The sequence below is a fragment of the Physella acuta genome, unplaced genomic scaffold, assembly GCF_028476545.2.
Source record: "Physella acuta isolate Inbredline_101_S28 unplaced genomic scaffold, ASM2847654v3 ptg000475l, whole genome shotgun sequence".
NCBI lineage: Eukaryota > Metazoa > Mollusca > Gastropoda > Physidae > Physella > Physella acuta.
In genome coordinates this window covers 293,453-315,668 of record NW_026731994.1, presented here as the reverse complement: position 1 = coordinate 315,668, position 22,216 = coordinate 293,453, and the positions used below count along the sequence as shown (strand labels likewise).

Here is a 22,216-nt window from a genome sequence, read left to right as displayed (position 1 = left end):
GGGAGGTGCTAGGCTTGAAGGAGAAGATGGATGGGATCAAGGCGGCGCTAGAGCAGGTAAGACAAGTAGATTGTCAGTTTGGGTAGCTGAAGTAGAGTTCCTCTGATTCAAATGGAGGGATAGTGCAGTCAGTTTTATGCACCTCCACTTTTTTTAGTAAGTAAAGATACCCTTTTGGACCTGGGAAGGATGTTTTCGTGATCTATGCAGTAAGAGATTTTTGGATTAGTAGTAGAAACCAATGGTCAGTTGCAGGAAGCTGCATTAGAGTTAATCTGTGTCTAGGTTCACGTCAGTTAGTGTATGTATCATTCCTTGTACTATTCACAAGATATCATGTTCTTGAACTTCATGTGGTAAAGAGCAAAATCTGCCTAGAAATGATAAAGTGACCCATTTGAATATTGCGATGCATATGAGCATCTTTGTCTCTGGTTTGGCACTCCATCAGACTAAAATTATTTGTTTTGGAACATTATTTAAAAAAATAACACAAAAAAAAATGTCAGCTTAAAACACTTTTTATAAAAAGTGTACTGTAATTCAAAATTTGTTATTTTTATTACTGATCTGTTATGAAAAAAATCTTTATTAAATAGTTGCTGTTTTACGGTTGTGTTCTCTTGAGTTCCTCGCTTGAAGGTTAAAAAATTAGATCTATAGATTGTCTTTTTAAAGCCATATTTTTAAAAAGTTTTCTACAGTGTTAAAATGATTGTTTTTATTAATGACTGTGTGTTTTGAGTAGATATTTGTTTTGTTACTGTTGTTTCACGCATGTGTTGTTTTGTTTCTGTTGTTTCACGCATGTGTTCTTGTTTTGACCACCTGTAGCAAGACGAGGTTGTGTATTTGAAGTGTGTTTTGATTAGATATTTGTTTTGTTTCTGTTGTTTCACGCATGTGTTCTTGTTTTGACCACCTGTAGCAAGACGAGGTTGTGTATTTGAAGTGTGTTTTGATTAGATATTTGTTTTGTTTCTGTTGTTTCACGCATGTGTTCTTGTTTTGACCACCTGTAGCAAGACGAGGTTGTGTATTTGATTAGATATTTGTTTTGTTACTGTTGTTTCATGCATGTGTTTTGATTAGATATTTGTTTTGACCACCTGTAGCAAGACGAGGTTGTGTATTTGATTAGATATTTGTTTTGTTACTGTAGCAAGACGAGGTTGTGTATTTGAAGTGTGTTTGATTAGATATTTGTTTTGTTACTGTAGCAAGACGAGGTTGTGTATTTGAAGTGTGTTTGATTAGATATTTGTTTTGACCACCTGTAGCAAGACGAGGTTGTGTATTTGAAGTGTGTTTGATTAGATATTTGTTTTGTTACTGTAGCAAGACGAGGTTGTGTATTTGAAGTGTGTTTGATTAGATATTTGTTTTGACCACCTGTAGCAAGACGAGGTTGTGTATCTAAAGAAACAGCTGGCTGACACAAGCCAGGAGCTGGAGAGGGCCCAGGTGTCACGAGGGGAAACCATCAACAGGCTGTCTCGGAGTCTGGAGGAGAGCCAGAGGCAGTGCCAGGCATTGTTGGAACACTGTAAGTCTGGGGGTGTGGCTTGTGTTCCTTGGGTGTATGTTTGGAGGGGTTTGTAGCTTGTGTTCCTGGGGTGTATGTTTGGAGGGGTGTGTGGCTTGTGTACTGGGGGTTTTGGATTTTGTTCCTGGGGTGTTAGTTTGGGGGGGTTTAGCTTTTGTTCTTGGGGTGTGAATTTTGTTCCTGGGGTGTAGATCTGTGGGTATGTTTAGTGTGTGTGTCTTATCAACATATTTCATATGAATTGATAGTGTTTTCCCCCCCCCCCATCCAATTGACAGCATCTAGCCATGAAATCAGCACACTCAAAGCCCAGCTACAACAAAGTTTGGCATCAAAACAAATATCTGATGATCTCTGTCGTTCTTTCCAGGTGAGGCTTATATGTCTTGTGTTGATACATTTGGTAAAACTGATGTTCTATTACAATCGCTGGCTCTGCAATATGTATAGATACTGAGATTTTTCATGACTTGTATCACCTAGGGAAAATTTAATAATAACCAAACTTAAAATTTTTAATTTCTTTATATTTTTGTATTTTTAAAATATTAGATTAACAAGTGTTCACCGCATATAAAAATTTCTTTTTCTTTTGTAGGATGAAGTGAAGGAACTAAAGGAGCAACTGTGCATGCTTGAGTCAGCTTCTAGTCTGGGTGTCTTCACAGCCAGCCATGTGCCAGCTTCTCATGATGATTCTATGACGGATCTCGGCATTAGAAAAACTCTCGACTTCAGCACACCCCAGTCCATGGACAAGTAAGTCTCACCTTGATCTGGGCATTAGAAAAACTCGAGGGTTCGAACTCGAGACTTTTCGGTTTAGCAACCATGAGCTTTTACCGACTCGACCACGCCGACCCCCTTTATGAGACTAACTAGTAACTAATCTAGTTAAATTTCACATTAACATTGCATTTGTTGTAAAACTGATTTAAATTAATAATTGCAATGATGGTATTTGAACATACTTGCGGTGGGGATGACAAAAAGATGTGGGGAGGGGGCGGTTGTGTGTCCAATTTGTATGAGGCGTGGATTAATGTAAACTTGTTATAATTCTCTGCAACAGATATCTAAAAGATAAGTTAATGTTTTTAATTTTTTCATTTAAAAAACTGTCATTCATGTATAGAATGTTAACTGCTTATTTTATGTCACATGGCAGATATCTAGACAACAAGAGTACAGAGGATCTCATAAGATCCCTCAAACAGGAACTGGAAAAGTGTATACACAGCAACAAACAGAAGAGGGCAGAGGTCACCGAGCGCACACAGGAGGTCAGGTTCCTGCGAGAGAAGCTGGAGGAAACAGAGAGGAGATCTGATTCTCTTGAGAGGACTTGTGCTGAACAAAAGGTTGGTTTTGTAGTGCTTGATTCACCAAAAGGTTGGTTTTGTAGTACTTGATTCACTTGAGAGGACTTGTGATGAACAGAAGGTTGGTTTTGTAGTGCTTGATTCACCAAAAGGTTGGTTTTGTAGTGCTTGATTCACCAAAAGGTTGGTTTTGTAGTGCTTGATTCACCAAAAGGTTGGTTTTGTAGTGCTTGATTCACCAAAAGGTTGGTTTTGTAGTGCTTGATTCACCAAAAGGTTGGTTTTGTAGTGCTTGATTCACCAAAAGGTTGGTTTTGTAGTGCTTGATTCACCAAAAGGTTGGTTTTGTAGTGCTTGATTCTCTTGAGAGGACTTGTGATGAACAAAAGGTTGGTTTTGTAGTGCTTGATTTAGTCATTGTTCAATAAAAATTGTACAATCGATAGTCTGAGGTCTCATTTCTTTCTGGTTTCTTTTTCAGAAATCCGTAATTTCTATTTAAAGATGTTAAATTGAAAATTTTAAAATCTTTTTCTGATCGTTTAAAAAAAATTGTTTTCTTTAACTTGATCTTTCATGCAAAAAATTAATATTCTCCTTTTATAAATTACTTACTTGTAAGTAAATCATTTTGCCATTTGTTCATTCTGTGTCTCGTTTCAACTATCTCTATTGTTTAGATATAAAATTGTGTGTTATTTGTAGGGAATGAAAAACTATAGATCATCTTTGGGTTAACACATTCTAAGATATTAATTTTTCAGGGGAAAGAATTAAAAAGCACGTAGCTTTTAATATTAGTAAAATTAAACAAGACTCATTAATTTCATGACCACTGTTTTTTTTTTTTAAATTATGTTTCCACTTTTATATTCCAGCGCAAAAGTTATACAAACACGTTGAATTCTGATATAATAAATATTCTTTAAACCTTAATTCAGTAAAGTAAAGTAAAGTTTCCCTTTCAAACCTGACGGTCTATGGGGCAATTGAAGTAGAGTTCACTTGTTTCGGAGTGATCTAGCGATAGAGAGCTAAACTACTGTTACGTCCGGGTTAGCTTCGAATTCAAGAACAACACTTCGTGTATAACTTCACTCCTTTTATTTGTCTCAATGCATTCAAGCGTACCATAACAGCCCTCGTCCTAACCGCTACTAACCCGCTGACTGCCCCCACAATCGTTCACTCGCCCTTTTATACCCGCATTCGACCTTGGGATTACAAGACATAAACACACAAGGGTAACTACACAGTAAGGTGAACTCCACTCACACAGGCACTCTCCCCTAGTTCTAGACTATTCTAACCTATTCTAAACTAACCTACAACTGGCCCGTAACACTACCCCCCACCTAAGTATTTGTAGTAATAACTACAAATACTGACTAACAAATCCTAGCTAAATAAAAAACACAAAGCCTTTCATACACATACACTAGTAGACAAGTTAAAAATATACATTCCGAAGAATGTATATGACAGATTGTATATACAATGAAATACATAATGACAACATACAGAACTGCTACAATTTCGAGCTAGCACAAATCATCCGTGTAACTAACAAACACAAAAAAAAATCATACACACCCAGTTGCATCGTACCGAATCTAAGAACTTTCCAGACCACAATTTTTTTTAGTCTACCCTGTGCGCTCTCTGGCTGCACTGGTTTATGACTCCTACCCATATCTCAACCATTCTACATCACAAAAAAATTTTGAGTCAACCTGCGCTCTATGGCTACACTGGTTTATGACTCCTACCCATATCTCAACCATTCTACATCACAAAAATTTGAGTCAACCTGCGCTCTATGGCTACACTGGTTTACGACTCCTACTCATATCTCAAACATTCTACATCACAAAAATTTGAGTCTACCCTGTGCGCTCTATGGCTACACTGGTTTACGACTCCTACTCATATCTCAACCATTCTACATCACAAAAATTTGAGTCTACCCTGTGCGCTCTATGGCTACACTGGTTTACGACTCCTACCTATATCTCAACCATTCTACATCACAAAAAATTTGAGTCAACCTGCGCTCTATGGCTACACTGGTTTATGACTCCTACTCATATCTCAACCATTCTACCTCAAAATTTGAGTCAACCTGCGCTCTATGGCTACACTGGTTTACGACTCCTACTCATATCTCAAACATTCTACATCACAAAAATTTGAGTCTACCCTGTGCGCTCTATGGCTACACTGGTTTACGACTCCTACTCATATCTCAAACACTCTACATCACAAAAATTTGAGTCTACCCTGTGCGCTCTATGGCTACACTGGTTTACGACTCCTACTCATATCTCAAACATTTTACATCACAAAACTTTGCAACTCACAGTCGATGTTGTTACATACTCTGTCAAACAGCTATAGCGTCGGGCTATTGGCATCCCCACAGCATCCGGCAAACGTCAGGACAGCATCCGGCAAACGTCAGGACAGCATCCAACAAACGTCAGGACAGCATCCGGCAAACGTCAGAACAGCATCCAACAAACATCAGGACAGCAACCGACAAACGTCAGGACAGCAACCGGCAAACGTCAGGACAGCAACCGGCAAACATCAGGACAGCAACCGGCAAGCATCAGGACAGCAACCGGCAAGCATCAGGACAGCAACCGGCAAACATCAGGACAGCAACCGGCAAACATCAGGACAGCAACCGGCAAACGTCAGGACAGCAACCGGCAAACGTCAGGACAGCAACCGGCAAACGTCAGGACAGCAACCGGCAAACGTCAGGACAGCAACCGGCAAACATCAGGACAGCAACCGGCAAACATCAGGACAGCATCAGGCAAACGACAGGACAGCATCAGGCAAACGACAGGACAGCATCAATCAAACATCAGGACAGCATCAGGCAAACGACAGGACAGCATCAAGTTTATGCTTCTACTTGATTTATACTGGCCACCAGTTGTTACGTTCTGGGTTCGTTTCAAATCAACAACAACACTTCGTGTATAACTTCACTCCTTTTATTTGTCTCAATGCATTCAAGCGTACCATAACAGCCCTCGTCCTAACCGCTACTAACCCGCTGACTGCCCCCACAATCGTTCACTCGCCCTTTTATACCCGCATTCGACCTTGGGATTACAAGACATAAACACACAAGGGTAACTACACAGTAAGGTGAACTCCACTCACACAGGCACTCTCCCCTAGTTCTAGACTATTCTAACCTATTCTAAACTAACCTACAACTGGCCCGTAACAACTACTAACCCGTTAGTCTCGAGTTCGAATCCGGGTTCAAGTCAGAAGACCGTCCCTGAGTCCACCCAACTCCGATGGGTACCTAACTCACGTTAGGGAAATTAAAGGCGGCTGGGCATAGTGCTGACCACACTATCTCTTCATATGCCGAGGTCACAGAAACAAGTGAATTCAGACTATAGGTTGTTTCTAATTATATAAATGTTTTTTTTTAATATCAACTTGTAATATCCTAATATATCTGTATTATTATAATACTGAATTTCAATTATGTTCTTATTTTTAAATTGTTTAGAACTTATTTATCAAGCTTTGAGATATCTGAATACTTAACACAAAATTAAGTTCAGATGTAGCTATATAAGAAGTTCTATAATAATGAAATAATATTCACAATTTATTTTTTTAGAAACGCTTACAAGAGATTGATAGTTTAACCAGTGAACAAAATGGTGTAGGTATTATAGAAGCCAAGCTGAAGAAGGATATTGATGTACTTAAGAGGGAAAAGTCTGTTCTTCTAGAGGATATAGAGGTAACTCTCAACCACACCAACCATTCATCACATACATGACTGACTATAACAAGCCATGAACTACACTGACCACACCACTAACCATACATTTCTTTTAAATCACAGCACATGCCTTGTTTGTATCTTTGTATCCCTGCTTACGACTCCTATAGAACACCCCCCCCCTATATTACATACCTCAGCATATCTTTTATTGTATCTTTGTATTCCTGCTTACGACTTCTACAGAACATACCCCTTATATTAACATACCTGACCATATCTTTTATTGTATCTTTGTATTCCTGCTTACAACGATTGACTATAGCCCCTATAGAACACACTTCCTATAAAGCTTACCTTTATGGAACATACCCCTATGGAGCACACTTCCTTTAGAACACACTTCCTTTAGAACACACCTCAATTGACACCTTCAATAGAAGACACCTTCAATAGAAGACACCTTCAATAGAACACACCCCCTATAGAACACACCTTCCATAGAACACACCAACTATAGAACACACCTTCCATAGAACACACCAACTATAGAACACACCTTCCATAGAACACACCAACTATAGAACACACCTTCCATAGAACACACCTTCCATAGAACACACCTTCCATAGAACACACCTTCCATAAAACACACCAACTATAGAACACACCAACTATAGAACACACCTTCCATAGAACACACCAACTATAGAACACACCTTCCATAGAACACACCTTCCATAGAACACACCTTCCATAAAACACACCAACTATAGAACACACCTTCCATAGAACACACCAACTATAGAACACACCTTCCATAGAACACACCTTCCATAGAACACACCTTCCATAGAACACACCTTCCATAGAACACACCTTCCATAGAACACACCTTCTATAAAACACACCCCCTATAGAACATACCTTCCAAAGAACACACCCCTTATAGAACACACCCCTATGTAACACAACTCTATGTAACACACTCCTATGTAACACACCCCCTATGTAACACCCCCCCTATGTAACACACCCCTATGTAACACACCCCTATGTAACACACCCCTATGTAACACACTCCTATGTAACACTCCCCTTCTATAATACAGCTCATGTATCCTATATTCTATCTTTGTACCCCTGTTTTCCCCAGGACTACAAGAAACGTCTGGAAGAGCTCGGCGCCAGCGAGGCCAAACTGACAGAAATCAACTCCGAGCTGAGCCAGCAGATCTCCCAGATGGTCACAGACTTTGATGCAGACAAGCACTCGGCGCTGGAGAGGTGCCAGAGGACCATGGAAGAGGTCAACAGGATGACCATAGAAAACCTGCGTGCAGAGCTAGAGGAGAAGCATAGCATGGAGAGGTCAGTGTTAGCTGATCAGTACAAGCAAGAGATACAGACATTGAGGTAAGTTGAATGATGAGGTGCTACACTAGGTTCATTTATGTGGTTTGTATGATTGGATGTTTGTTTGCATTTTAAGAAATTTAATATTTCAAGAAGCAAATTATTTTATTTTTTTTTAAATTTAAAAAAAAAATGTCTTATGAGTAATTTATCCTATAAGAAGAAAAACCCAGTATTTCTTAAATATTTCTACTTACTGCTATTTCATGCATAAGTTTGACTTTTTAGCTCAACATGATTCACTATGTTTATTGTAGTTCAAATTCACATATGTTAAAAAGTTTTTGCGTATAAAATTTTAAAAGAAATTTCTTTTGACTCCTTTCTTGGGCTTTTCTTGTTTTAAATGTTTGCTTGTAATTCCTAAAAGATATTTTAATTTTTAATTAAATTTTAATTTAAAAAAAATATTTAATTAAAATTTTTTTTAATTTTAAAGACAGGATCTGAAATCTGCACTGACTGATCTTGACAAGGTCAAGGCTATGTATGTCAGCTTGTGTGAGGAGACAAGAGTACAAGAAGAGGAACTGAAAGCCAAGTTAGATAAGCAGTTGGAAGAACAACTTCAGAAGGTTAGAGTTATCCTTTTGTTTTCTTAGTCACCATGCTTATCATTTTTGTAATGTTGGAAGTAATTTAACCTTACTTTAAAGCTTAAATGACAAAATCTTATACTATCAAAATAACTATACATTTTTACTTTAAATAAATTTTAGAATTTTTTTCTTTCTCCAAAAATAAAATTGGAATATAAATAAAATTTATTGTATAATTTATCCTCTAATTTTGTCCAATTTTGTAGTAGAATGGTTCTTGTTACATATTGTTCCACACATTATTACTTTAAAATTGAATCCTGATTTAAATAACTTATATTGATCCACCAGCTGAAAGATGAGCATCATAAAGAAAAGGAGATGTGGGACAGGGCACAGAAGGACGAATCAACCAAAGCTGCTGATGTAGAGTCACTGCGGGAAAAAATTGTTGCAGAATTGAAAGCAGATTTTGAAAGAGAGATGGAACTTAAGGTGAGGATGAAAAATTAGCTTTTAAATTCAACTCAAAGTTTTTTGAGTAAATGCATAAAATTCGTATCACTGCACCTTCATTAAAAACACACTCATTTATTTTTTGGCCCAAATGCTATGTGCTTACCATAATAGATAAAACTTATTTTTTTGTGCATTTTACTTAAAACTAAAACAGTTTTTATGAGTTAATTATTCATTAAAATTTGTGGAAATAATAAACCACATCTTTCAAATAGGTCTATCATATTGACAATTTATAAACTTGTATGCAAATAGTGTACACTTATAAAAAGATCAAATTGAAAAGTGAACAGTTGTAACTAAATGTGCTAAATTATGTATTGACTTGTAACAGTATTTTGTTTATTAATTCATTTAGGAGTTACATTGAGCCTGTATATATTATGTATTGAAGTCATGGTTGTCATAGATAGATGGTAAAAAAAGTAAAGTTCCCTTTCAAACCTGACAGTCTACGGGGCAAGTGAAGTAGAGTTCACTAAGCATTGTCCTAAGCATTGTCAGGACAGATAGGGGAATGTTTTTCTTTATGCCTGGGGTGCTAAACATCTGGCTTCTCTATACATTATCATTTCAATGCATGAATGAATGAAAACAAATGCACCCAGACATTGGTTGGTTTATTTGACAATTTTTAGGTGTTGTTGTATAGTATAAAACAGTTGCAATATGTGACTAAATGTTTTGTTATTAGTTCTTGTAGGACCTGAAACTTGTTGGAAATATGGAGCTTCTAATAGTTGCAATCTTTAACCAAATTTTTTGTTATTAGTTCTTGTAGGACCTGAAACTTGTTGGAAATATGGAGCTTCAAATACTTGTGATCATTGACTCAATGTTTTGTTATTAGTTCTTGTAGGACCTGAAACTTGTTGGAAATGTGGAGATCCAAATACTTGTGATCATTGACTCAATGTTTTATTATTAGTTCCTGTAGGACCTGAAACTTGTTGGAAATGTGGAGATCCAAATACTTGTGATCATTGGCTCAATGTTTTGTTATTAGTTCTTGTAGGACCTGAAACTTGTTGGAAATATATAGCTTCAAATGGTTGTGATCTTTGACTGAATGTTTTGTTGTATTATCAGGTTCTGGAAGTGAAACTAAAGTGCCAGGAAACACACCCAGGTATGATAGCTGCAGCTGTGACTGAGGCAAGGCAGGTCTGGTTGGCTGGAACAGAGAGAGGTTGGTCTCCTGTAATTAACATAATTATATTTGGTATCCTGTAATTAACATAATTATATTTGGTATCCTGTAATTAACATAATTATATTTGGTATTCTGAAATTAACATAATTATATTTGGTATCCTGAAATTAACATAATTATATTTGGTATCGTGTAATTAACATAATTATATTTGGTATCGTGTAATTAACATAATTATATTTGGTATCCTGTAATTAACATAATTATATTTGGTATCCTGTAATTAACATAATTATAGTTGGTATCCTGAAATTAGCATAATTATATTTGGTATCCTGAAATTAACATAATTATATTTGGTATCCTGTAATTAACATAATTATATTTGGTATCCTGTAATTAACATAATTATATTTGGTATCCTGAAATTAACATAATTATATTTGGTATCCTGAAATTAACATAATTATATTTGGTATCCTGTAATTAACATAATTATATTTGGTATCCTGAAATTAGCATAATTATATTTGGTATCCTGAAATTAACATAATTATATTTGGTATCCTGACATTGACATAACTATATGTGAATTCAATGAGATGCCATGGTCAAGATGCAAAGCACATGCTTGCTAACCCAATATTCCGGAGTTTGGACCTCGGGACAAATGATGTTCATAAGTTGGGGGACACCAACCCATCAAGGAGAGAAAACTCCACAATGAAACATCTTTTGCCTTGCAGTAGTTAGAGTTTGTTCTTGGATGTTCTTAGGTTATAGAAGAATATCCAGTAAGAAAAGCAGAGTCAATAGGACCATATGGCACATAACTTGTTGACTATTAAAATTGAGAAAAAATAATTAGAATGCAGATTAGTAAGAAATTATGGGATATTCTTATTTAGAATATATAAAATTTAATCAACAATATTAAACGAAAACTATATTTTTAAAATATGATATATTGTGATATTCATTTAGCCTTAATAATAAACTTTAAGATTTTGTTTTTTTAAATATTCTAGAGCGCAGTAAGTTATGTGAGTTTAATAAATTATGTAAAGAAATTAAAATGTATTGTTTTTTAATTTAGATTCAAAGCTTCAGGATTTAAAAGAGAAATACGAAACACAAATTGAGGACTTGAAGCTCCAGCATAGAAAAGAGTCTGAGAATTCATTGAAGAACCGAGAAGAAAAGTTTCAGAATGAGCTTAGGTATTTTCTCAAAGAGAGGGAGGATCGTGCAAAAGTTAACCTGGAAAATGCCTTGAAAGAATGTGAGAGCAAAGTAAAAATGGAAATGGAAAAAGTTATGAAAGATAAAGAGGCATTATCTAAAATGGAAATGGAAAAAGTGATGAAAGATAAAGAGGCATTAGCTAAAATGGAAATGGAAAAGATCTTGAAAGAAACTGAGACCAAAACAAAAGTGGAATTAGAAAAGGCTTTAAATGAAAAAGATTTGAATTCAAAAATAGAATTAGACAAGGCATTGAGAGAACAAGAACTGATTTTAAAAGCAGAATTAGGAAAGGTGTTGAAAGAAAAAGAAGCAATTCAAACAGAACTAGAGAAAATTAAAAACAGCTATGAAGAAAAATATAAATTTGAATTAAACAAGGCAGTAAAGGAATGCGAAAAAAATGTACGAGAAGAAATGAAATTTTTTTGTGAAAATTTAAAGTCTGAACATGCTAAAGAGATTGAAAAACTCACCAAAGAAAAGGAAGAATCGAAGCAAGGGATGGTAGCAAAGAAAAATCTGTTGAATGCTTTAGAAAGAGAAAGAATGATTGAAGAAGAGGTTGCGGAACGTGTGAAAAAAGAAGTTGAAAAGCTGAAAGTGAATAATGACGAGGTTGAGAAGAAAGTCACAGAACGCATGCAAGTATTGCGGCTAGCTTGGTTAAAAGAGGCAAAAGATTATATCCAAAAAGAGATCCAGCAAGGTGTCGAAGAGGGGGTGGGAGAGGAAAGAAAGAAAATGAAGGAAGAAATTGATAAGAATAAAGAAACTATGGAGAAGAATAACAACGAGGAAGTGGAAAGAAAAGTTGAGGAAAAAATCGCGGTGGAATTTAGTAATCTGAAAAAGAAATTTGTGAGTCAGTTGAATGAGCAGGTGTTGAAAGAGAAGAGCAGGTTAGAACAGGAAGTCTTGGCATGGCGGGATGAAGCCAAGAGAAAAATGGAAGCAAGTTTTGCCAGTAAGCTTGCGGCCAGCTTAGAGGAAAGATTGAGAGAGGAGAAAAAGAGAATGGAGGATGGGACTAGAGAAATACAGGAGGAAGAGGTGAGGAGAATGAGAGAGGAAATGAGTGATGAAATGAGGAAGTATATACAGAGACAGAGAATTGAATGGGAGGAGGAGGTGGAGAGTGAGAGGAGGGAGGTGAAGCAGAGAGAGGCTGTGTTTGCTGAGAGGATGAAATCTGAAGTTGAGGCGAGGTCAAAGGTAATGTGAATTTTTTAAATTTTTGACCTAGTTATCTATTTAGATTAAATAGCCATTGTAGTATATGAAGGGATAGTGTATTCAGCACTATACCCATCTGCCTTTACTTTTCTGAACACAACTCATGTACCTGTCACAGTTGGGTTAGGACTAACTCTGTCATTCATATGTCGTACATATTCACATCAGCTTACCTTAACAATACTTCAATATATTCACCCTTCAAACATCTTAAAGATCCTACATATGCACAAATCATATCTCCACATTGGTTGCAATAAAATAAAATAAATAATAATTAAAGTACCCTTGTGAATCCTACAGTCCATGAAGCAGGTGAAGTAGAGTTCACCTGTTTCATGGATGTCCATATTTGAAGTGAAAATGTGGTCACCGCTATACACAGCCACCTTTACTCTCTTGAACTTGAATCATGCATCCATCAGAGCTGGGCTATGGCTACACATCAAGCACCAAAATAACTAACATCACAACACATTTCCACTATACCCAGCCACCTTTACTTTATGAAACTTGAATCATGCACCCATCAAAGCTGCGCTATGGCTACACATCAAGCACCAAAATAACTAACATCACAACACATTTCCACTATACCCAGCCACCTTTACTTTCTCAAACTTGAGTCAAGCACCCATCACAGCTGGGCTATGGCTACACATCAAGCACCAAAATAACTAACCACAACACATTTCCACTATACCCAGCCACCTTTACTTTCTCAAACTTGAGTCAAGCACCCATCAAAGCTGGGCTATGGCTACACATCAAGCACCAAAATAACTAACATCACAACACATTTCCACTATACCCAGCCACCTTTACTTTCTCAAACTTGAGTCAAGCACCCATCAGAGCTGAGTCATGGCTACACATCAAGCACCAAAATAACTAACATCAAAACACATTTCCACTATACCCAGCCACCTTTACTTTATGAAACTTGAATCATGCACCCATCAGAGCTGGGCTATGGCTACACATCAAGCACCAAAATAACTAACCACAACACATTTCCACTATACCCAGCCACCTTTACTCTCTCAAACTTGAGTCAAGCAACCATCAAAGTTTGGCTATGGCTACACCTCAAGCACCAAAATAACATCACATCACATTTCTTACACCTGCCCAGGCCTGCTTTGAGCGTGACGAGGCTGTCAAGGTCATCAAAGCCCTAGAGCACTCCTACAGAGAGGAGAAACAGAGGTTGACCTCCAGCATTGAGTTCTGTAGAGAACAGTTGGAGATTTCCAAAAGAGAACATGCTGACCTGGTGGAGAAGTTCAAGGAAATTGATCAGCGTCACAAAACTGCCATGAAAGATGCCAAGATTCTGCTAGCTAGAGTAGGTCAACATTCTGGTTTTGATTTAAGAATTTGTTGTATATACTTATTTATTAAGGACATGTTGTATATATTTATTTATTAACTACATGTTGTATATACTTTTTATAAAACTACTTTTAAAAAAAATAATTTGAGGGATAAAATTTTATTTTTGAGGCGTTTGGTAATGAACGCCAGTGAGATAACACATTTTTCTACTGTCCCATACATCTTATCCTCTTCATGCCCAAGACACATGGGGTAGATGAAGTAGAGTTCTTCTGTTTTGTTGACGTCTGCATATGAAGGGATAATGTTGTCAGCACTATGCCTATATTTTCGCTTACGTGAGTTAGGTATCTATCATAGCTGGGAGGATTTAATGATGTTTTTCTGACTTAAACTTGGATTCGAACTCGTGTCTTTTGGGTCAGGAGTCTAGCGCTGTACTACTAGGCCACACGTTTAATATATAGAGGGTATTTCTTTTATGAGTGTTGGACAGTGCGCTCTCCCAAAAATAGAAGAGTTAAACAGTCTAGCTCTCTATTGCTTACCACTAGACCACTCCGTCCCATCTACTGACACATTGAAGAAGACAAATGTTAGCTTTGTCTAATCCAGGGGTCTCCAAACTTTTCAGTCCGAGGGCCGCATTAACTATCAAATTTAAGTTCGGGGGCCAGTTTCTTCCAGGCTTGTATTTGATTTTTCTGGGCAAAGTTCCTCAGCCATCACCAACAAACGTTTTTTCCGTGCACAAAAAGATCTCCGCGGGCCGGATGAGAGGACATCGCGGGCCGCATCCGGCCAGCGGGCCATAGTTTGGAGACCCCTGGTCTAATCTGCTGCACTCTTCAGGTCCCTCACAAGGTGTGAGAGTTGAGTGTGGGCGGATTAACAGTTCTTCTTTTAAACAAAGTTTTAGGTTCTTTCATAAGAGAACAAAATCTCATGTTTCTTTCAGATATTTTATGTCATCAGGATATGTTTAAAACTGTTTAATTATAAACAATGTTTTTTTTCTTGTGCTAGTGTTGCTGCTATGAAAACTACAATTACTGTTAGAGTTTCGACACTTGTAATTAATTGTAGATGTAAATGTAGGTTCCTAGAAAAATATACAAATGGAAAATTGTGCAATTGAAAACTGCGCAAATACAAACTAACGAGCCGACCCGCTATTTAGTTGTTGGTGAATTCGACAGTACCAATGCTGCCACTGAAAATATTTGCTTTAAAACACTAAACCCCCATTCCCCCCCCCCCCCCCCCCGTGAAAGCAGCCTCTTCTTAGTTACCTCCTCCTTTAAAATAGTTTCAAACTGAATTATCTGCCCCTAATAGCCGTCACCAAACCCGGCTCTACGATTGTTTTGTAAATATTTAGCGTGAACTACAACTCACCTGACCATTTGAGGGGGGTGGGGGGGGGGGTGGTAGCGATAGAGAGGAAGAGAGGGGACTGCAAGGCGCGCGTTTGCAGCTTGTTTTCGAACTGCTCCCAGAAGAGAATTATATATATAGATTATACAAATACACTTTAATTTTACTACATTTTGTGGAAATACGTTTTATTATGCTACAAGGTACATGTGGTCATTTTTTGCTATTTGCTAATGTCGATCAATTCTTAATTTAAGATAACAAAAATGCCTTTGGGCCCTTTGCTGTTTTCGAGAATGATGTGCATCTTCGTCAGAGTGAATGTATCCATGGCAACACATTCTTATGTCCCATCTCTAATTAGTGTATGTGACTATTTTCTCTTGCCTTCAGAAGCTGGACGAGCAGAGAGAGAAACATGAGGCGGAGAAAGACCACATCAACTCCATCTGGAAGGTCAAGGCCAGGGACCTTGTCGATGACCACCAGGCTGCCCTGGACAGTTTAAAAAAAGAGCTGATGAGGTCAAGGTCACATCAGAAAGTAAGACATTAATGATTTTCAAGCATGGCTGAGTCACACATAGCACGATCTCATCCCTCTGTTTTTTATTTAGTTTAACGCATCTCCATTGATGGGTAACCATCAGAACTGAGTAGACTCATATGTCATGTAGTTAAAAAATAGGCACACTCTTGTTACCAAGATTTAATATTTGCCTGCTTTACTTGTGTTTTTCTAAGACATTTTTATGTTAGTATTAGAAAAATGAATTTGAAAAATTGTTAGTGTTAAAATAAATGATTTATCTATGATTTTTTTTTTACTATAATAATTGGGAAAATAGAAGAAGAAAATAGTATTGAAAACCTAAAATAAATTATTGTTTCTTTGTTAAACTTTTAGGATTTTGTTTCATCATTTTCCACGATGAAGGCTGAGATCTACAAGCAGAAGGCCAACACTGTTGAAGAGTTTAGTTCCAAGTGTAAGACAAAGATCAGAGCTCTTCTGTGTGGGTTAGTCCTCGTCAATTTTTTTTCTAATATATTGACTTTTATACAAACAATTTTTCCAAGTCCAATTTATATATATTTATATACATCAGCATAGTTTTTAATCTATCATAATAATTTTTATTTTTTTGTTTCCCCATAAACGTTTTATTTTGATAAAAAACAGTTTTCTTTATTATTATTTTTTTTTCAGTGAAGTAGACGATTGCACGATCAAAGCTGTAGAGCAGGCAATGGACATCGTGGCACGAAGGATCATTTCAAATATATCCACATCCGACTCTGCACCTTCCACGCCTAGATCCAACTATGATAACCTAGGGGAACACCCCAACCCAGAAGAGCACTCAGAAAAAACAAAAACAGAAACTATGAAGCGGAACAAATCCAACGTAACGGATCATCAGGCTGAGCACCCACATAGTCCACAACCCAAGGACAACACCTCGGGGAATAATCGTGAGCACCCACGATTGGATAACGTTGTTCTGTTTGAGGACACTTTCTACCACACACCATCCAGTTCTAACCAGTCATCACCAGCAGCCCATGCAAGGACAAGAGCCAGAACCAGACATCACATAGACCTACCAAAAACTCCATGCCTCTCCCCTGCTCATTTGTCCCCATCAAGAACATCAGCATCGCATCCAGAAAACCCTAAAACATCTCCTCGTGCTGATATGAAACTTTTAGAAGCCAAGGTAAGAATTGCTAACTGGGCTCGCAGTGGAGAAACACCCTGGAAATCTTCAATGGAGGAGTTAACAAAGGACCCAGATTTTAATTCCTACACCAGTTTAAGTGAGGTTCATAGGAATTTTACCGGCACTTCAGAAAATAACGGAAAATTTTCTGGAGTTAAAGATCGGAATAAGAATGTAGGAGGAAGCAATGATAGTGAGAGATTTGTGGATGAGGAAGGTTTTGTAAAACCAGGCTCTGGTGAAGAGAGGTGGCTCCGAATGAACAGAGAGAAGCAGACGTCAACCAGAACGACTGGCCAAAGTGCTTTGGAACTCTACAGAAATGTGTGGGATAAGACAGATGATTCATCTGTGGCTAGCAACGACAGTTTTTTCACTCTGGAGCCTGAGCACACCACCCAGGCTCACTCTCATTATGAAGGGCATTCCTATTCAGAGAGTAGTAAAAAAGGGACGTCATCTCACATTCCGAATCACAAGGGCAAGAGAGCTGTTGAGTTAGCCACCGTTCGTAATGTGAACTCATACGAAGACGAGGACCGTGAGTCTGTTAGTTCTTCTGATACCGAGCACTACCCCTTGTTTAAGAATCACCGGTCAAGTTCCTCTGCTAGCCCAGCACCAACATCCACCCCGCTGTCTAAATTAAAGCCGAAGGATAGTTTTTCAGGTGGGGGTGAACCAAACAGATCCAGCAACTGGAAGCAGATTGGCTTAGGAAATCTCAACAGGAACCATCAGCATCACCACACTTCCCCCTCCAAGAAAGGCAAGATGTATGTTCTGAAATCAGCTGAGTTCACTTTTCCTTCTGATATGTCAAAGATTACTGTCACTTCTAATAAGGAAGATCAAAATTCTCTAATCCGTTATAAAAGTTTAGAAGACCTTCTACCTAAGAAAGAGGTTAAATTTCAAAACGCTTTTTCAGATGAAATTGAGACGAACCACAGCAAACACCAAGCCCCTGTCAAAGGGATGACCTCAACCTTCTGGGAGCAACAGAGTGACTGCAGCCCAGAGAGCCAAAACTACAGGCGTGGGGATGTAATCCCAGAAGGTGGTGAGAGTGAAAGGGAGGTCACTCAATCAAGGGAAAGAACTCATTACAAAGAAAGAATCAACAGAAATCCCAGAAACAGCCCTATTGAGACCTGTAATGCAGAACTTAGAAGCCAGTTTACTGAATCTGATCCTCTGTATAAGAAGTCATTACCTAACAAATTTGATACTCACAGAATGCCATGGCATGTGACGGAGAACAAAGTTTCTTCAGAGCCACAGTTCAGAACAAAGAAACGACACGGTGGTTCAAAAATTTTGAAATCAGGTGCAGATGCTCATCACTTTGATGTTTCTGATTTCCGCAGAAGTTTAGAAAATTTGGGTACGGATCATCTTTTATACTCAACGTCTCAACATGGAGGAGTTACTCCCCCGTCCAAAATGAAGAGGTCCACATCTGAACAATCTTTGAACACGGTACACAAGACATACATGCTAGACGAGCAATTTTGAAACAAAAAATTTTTTAAAATTATTTTCTTTGCATAGTTTCCAGAGCTGATGCTGTGATGTTTTAGTTTTCTTTCGCATTTTGTAACCAACTAACGCATGACAAGTCAGTATAGATATTTATAAAGTTTGTAGATTGATCAATGTTAATTAATCTTGTACTCAGTTTCATTTCTAAATTATCTGAGGGATGAAACAATTTAAACATGTAATTTAATATTCAAACAGGATTCTACTTTTGAATAAGTTGCCTATAAAAATTAATATAGAAATACTTAAGTTTTCTATTGATATATAGAGTTACTTTACCAACTAGATTTATTACCAATGTATTTGTTGGTGGGCTGGTTATTTTTGTATCATTCCGTCCAATACTTTTATCACCTTGAAAAACCATATTTTACACTGCCGTGTCTACTTAATGATGAAGGCCTTAATTTTTTTGTCTTTGAGCTAAATAGCTCTGATGTATGACCAGGGACTACTACTGCAAATTTTTACTGCTCATTGTTCTGATTATATACCTATCTTGTTTTTATAAAAAAATGTTTAAAGATAATCATATCATCATATAAATAGAGATGTATCTGAACTAAATATTCTCTGATGTATGACCAGGGACTACTACTCCAAATTTTTACTGCTCATTGTTCTGATTATATACCTATCTTGTTTTTATAAAAAAATGTTTAAAGATAATCATATCATCATATAAATAGAGATGTATCTGAACTAAATATTCTCTGATGTATGACCAGGGACTACTACTCCAAATTTTTACTGCTCATTGTTAAGATTATATACCTATCTTGTTTTTAAAAAAAATGTTTAAAAGATGATCATGCCATATAAATAGAGATGTATCTAACAAAATATATTTTCTAGTGATCTTTAATTGAAGTGTTGTAGACATGTAAATGTTGAAAATTGTAGAGGGGTCAGATTTGTCTTTTTCTAAGCATTTAAAATTACTGGGCATTTAAATGTATATTTTTAAAATTATTTCTTTTAGATACTAGAGTCTTTCATCTAAATGTTACAAAATTTGTGATGATAAGCCTAGACAGTTTAAAACTTGTATTTGTAGAACAGAGTAGTAAACTTAGTAGAACAATAATTTCTCACCCATGTGGTAATTAGTAATACCACATTTACACTTGTGACGTGTGTACTATACACGTGAAGAAAACAAACTCGCAAGTTAATATACATTTTACGCAGGAAAAATGTTTTCACATAACATTAACTTCAGGTTTTCGATTTGCACCCCCCACCCCTCTCAAGTATTTCTCTATATATTTTGCTATTTTTTGCCTTGGTGTCACCCCCCTAAATGGTGTCACCCGGTGCGGTCCGCACCCCCGCCCCCGCCCCCTCGTTACGCCCCTGATCATGCATTCCCCACCTTCCCCTGGAGTCCCTCCCCACCCCCCTCCAACCCTAGGAATTTGACATCCTTATGCATGACCTCAAACCTTTAGAAGTGGTAGCTAGATAATAAAAAATTATTACAGTTTTCTATATTAAAAAAATGAAAGGATCTGCAAACAAATGCTTGTTCATATTTTAAAATGTAAATCTGCCTTGGTTTTATAATGGTCCTATACCAGTTGTACATAATTTCTCAAGTCATTACTAATAAAATATGTTGAATGTATTTATTTATTTCAAATTCCTCATGATTTTAACCTGTTTGTAAAAATAAATGTCTCTAATTTTAATTTTATATGCATGCTTGTTGTTCAGTTCATAATTTCCTTATAGTAGTTGGTTATTGATCTTTCTAGTATGTATAATTCTTTTTTAAATTTACTTTTTTTACAAGTAATTTCGGTAAGGGTTTTAACACAACTGGTAGTGGTTTTGTTGTAAATGTTGTATTAGGCCCAGCTCGACTGCCCCTAATTAATTACACTATAGGGCCTTCATATGCCAAGGTCACCGAAACAGGTGAACTCTATTTCACCTGTCCCATGAACCGTAAAGTTCAAGGGGTACAAAAAAAAATCGCTAAGAATGGAGCTTACAGCCAATTACTGTACAATTTCCAAGCCTTCTGCCCTTAAGCGTGTGACGTCATGTCGGCCGTTGACGGCCCTTATGACATCACTTTTGATTAATGTCACACCGTACATTCTTGTTAATTGAACGCAGCTAATCTAATATCAGATTGAAAATTGGATTGGTCGAGTTAACAACAAACAATGAGTTTACCTAGAATGATTGAAAGGCATTGGTGCGATTAAAAACGGGTCAAAAAGAGTTCAAATATTTGAACACAAGGCTACTCACGCTGACATACAGACACGGGGGGGGGGGCAATAAAAATTCCTGTTTTAGCATGGCATCATCACCACACTATACAACACTACAATAAACCACCGCCCCACCCTCTATAAGTGTAGTGCTTCATTCATGCAGAATATATTTTCACAACGTAAACATTTAAAAAAAAATAGTATTGTAAATGAATTATCTCCCGTTTAAAAAGCTAAATATACAAAAGATATAACAAGGGAGGCAACAAATAATAAAATTTCTCAATTTTACAAAATGATAATATGCGTTAAAAAAAAAACAGAATAAACTATGAAAACATTTTCTCATAAATCATAATGAATGACTATATAAGATAATTTATATTATTTAAAAAAAGATATTTAAAAAAATTAAACTCTTGCAATATCTAAAAGCAAACACACGTTAGAAATATGCCAAGTAAAATTCTAAAAATAATGTGTACAACTTTAACTAATAATTTTTGAAAAATTACAATCTTTTTCACTAAGGGACAATTTTGTAAAGAACAAATATTAATGCTCTCTTTCGTCTTTTTTAAGTCACCGATGTGAAGGAAAACTTATTAATCAAATGGGTGGTAGAGAATGACCACTGAATATTTTCCAAGAAATTTCAGCAATCCGGAGACCTCTTTACTAATTTCATAAGCCATCATGAGTTATCGTCCTTTATTGCAGCTCCTTTATGCGCCTGTTAAGGTGTCCACATCTAGGTGCCAAGTTCGCCGTAAGTTTAAACCATCAAAAGTTTGTTACAGGTCTATATACATATACTAAATAGAGTTTACTCGCACCAACCACCAAAAAGCATCAGAAATTTAGGTATCCTAAAAAAAGTTATACATTGTTAACAATTTAATAAAGATTATAGGTCAGTGGTTCTTAACCTAGGGGTCGTCCATAAATGACGCCACACTCGTAGGGGGAGGGGGGATCGGTAATTTTGTGACGGTGTGTGATGAGGGGGAGATGGGGGGGGGGGGGGTTAGATGGTGTGACGTCACACTTTGGCATTATAAAAAAACAATGTTAGAAAACGAGTTTTAGCCATTATTTCGCGTTTTAGAAAACGGTTTTAATACATTGTAATAGGAGATGATCAAAATACTCTGTTGACAGAGTTCTGACAAGATTTTAGAAAAAATATCGATGTTTTAAGAAAAATTCAACATCAATTTGAGGGGGGGGGGAGGTTGTAGGCTGAGGTGTGACGTCATTTTA

General features: G+C 36.9%; 1 protein-coding gene across 3 annotated transcripts in view; it reads left to right on the top strand.

The window, feature by feature from the left end:
* Nucleotides 1-19,175, top strand: part of LOC131943978 (centrosomal protein of 152 kDa) — a 28,112-nt gene extending 8,937 nt beyond the window's left edge. Inside the window, exons 9-23 of one of the 3 annotated variants that reach the window (XM_059304403.1) lie at nucleotides 1,399-1,546; nucleotides 1,825-1,916; nucleotides 2,145-2,305; nucleotides 2,715-2,907; nucleotides 6,527-6,652; nucleotides 7,791-8,050; nucleotides 8,490-8,625; nucleotides 8,941-9,084; nucleotides 10,198-10,297; nucleotides 11,358-12,721; nucleotides 13,878-14,090; nucleotides 15,851-16,000; nucleotides 16,364-16,476; nucleotides 16,667-17,956; nucleotides 18,112-18,233. In XM_059304403.1, coding sequence (XP_059160386.1) covers nucleotides 1,399-1,546; nucleotides 1,825-1,916; nucleotides 2,145-2,305; nucleotides 2,715-2,907; nucleotides 6,527-6,652; nucleotides 7,791-8,050; nucleotides 8,490-8,625; nucleotides 8,941-9,084; nucleotides 10,198-10,297; nucleotides 11,358-12,721; nucleotides 13,878-14,090; nucleotides 15,851-16,000; nucleotides 16,364-16,476; nucleotides 16,667-17,956; nucleotides 18,112-18,115 — 4,494 coding nt within the window. In that variant the 3' untranslated portion in view covers nucleotides 18,116-18,233. Of the gene's footprint in view, nucleotides 1-1,398; nucleotides 1,547-1,824; nucleotides 1,917-2,144; nucleotides 2,306-2,714; nucleotides 2,908-6,526; nucleotides 6,653-7,790; nucleotides 8,051-8,489; nucleotides 8,626-8,940; nucleotides 9,085-10,197; nucleotides 10,298-11,357; nucleotides 12,722-13,877; nucleotides 14,091-15,850; nucleotides 16,001-16,363; nucleotides 16,477-16,666 lie in introns of all 3 variants that reach the window. The other 2 variants (XM_059304402.1, XM_059304404.1) reach the window with 2 other exon arrangements.
* The last annotated feature ends 3,041 nt before the right edge of the window (nucleotides 19,176-22,216 follow it).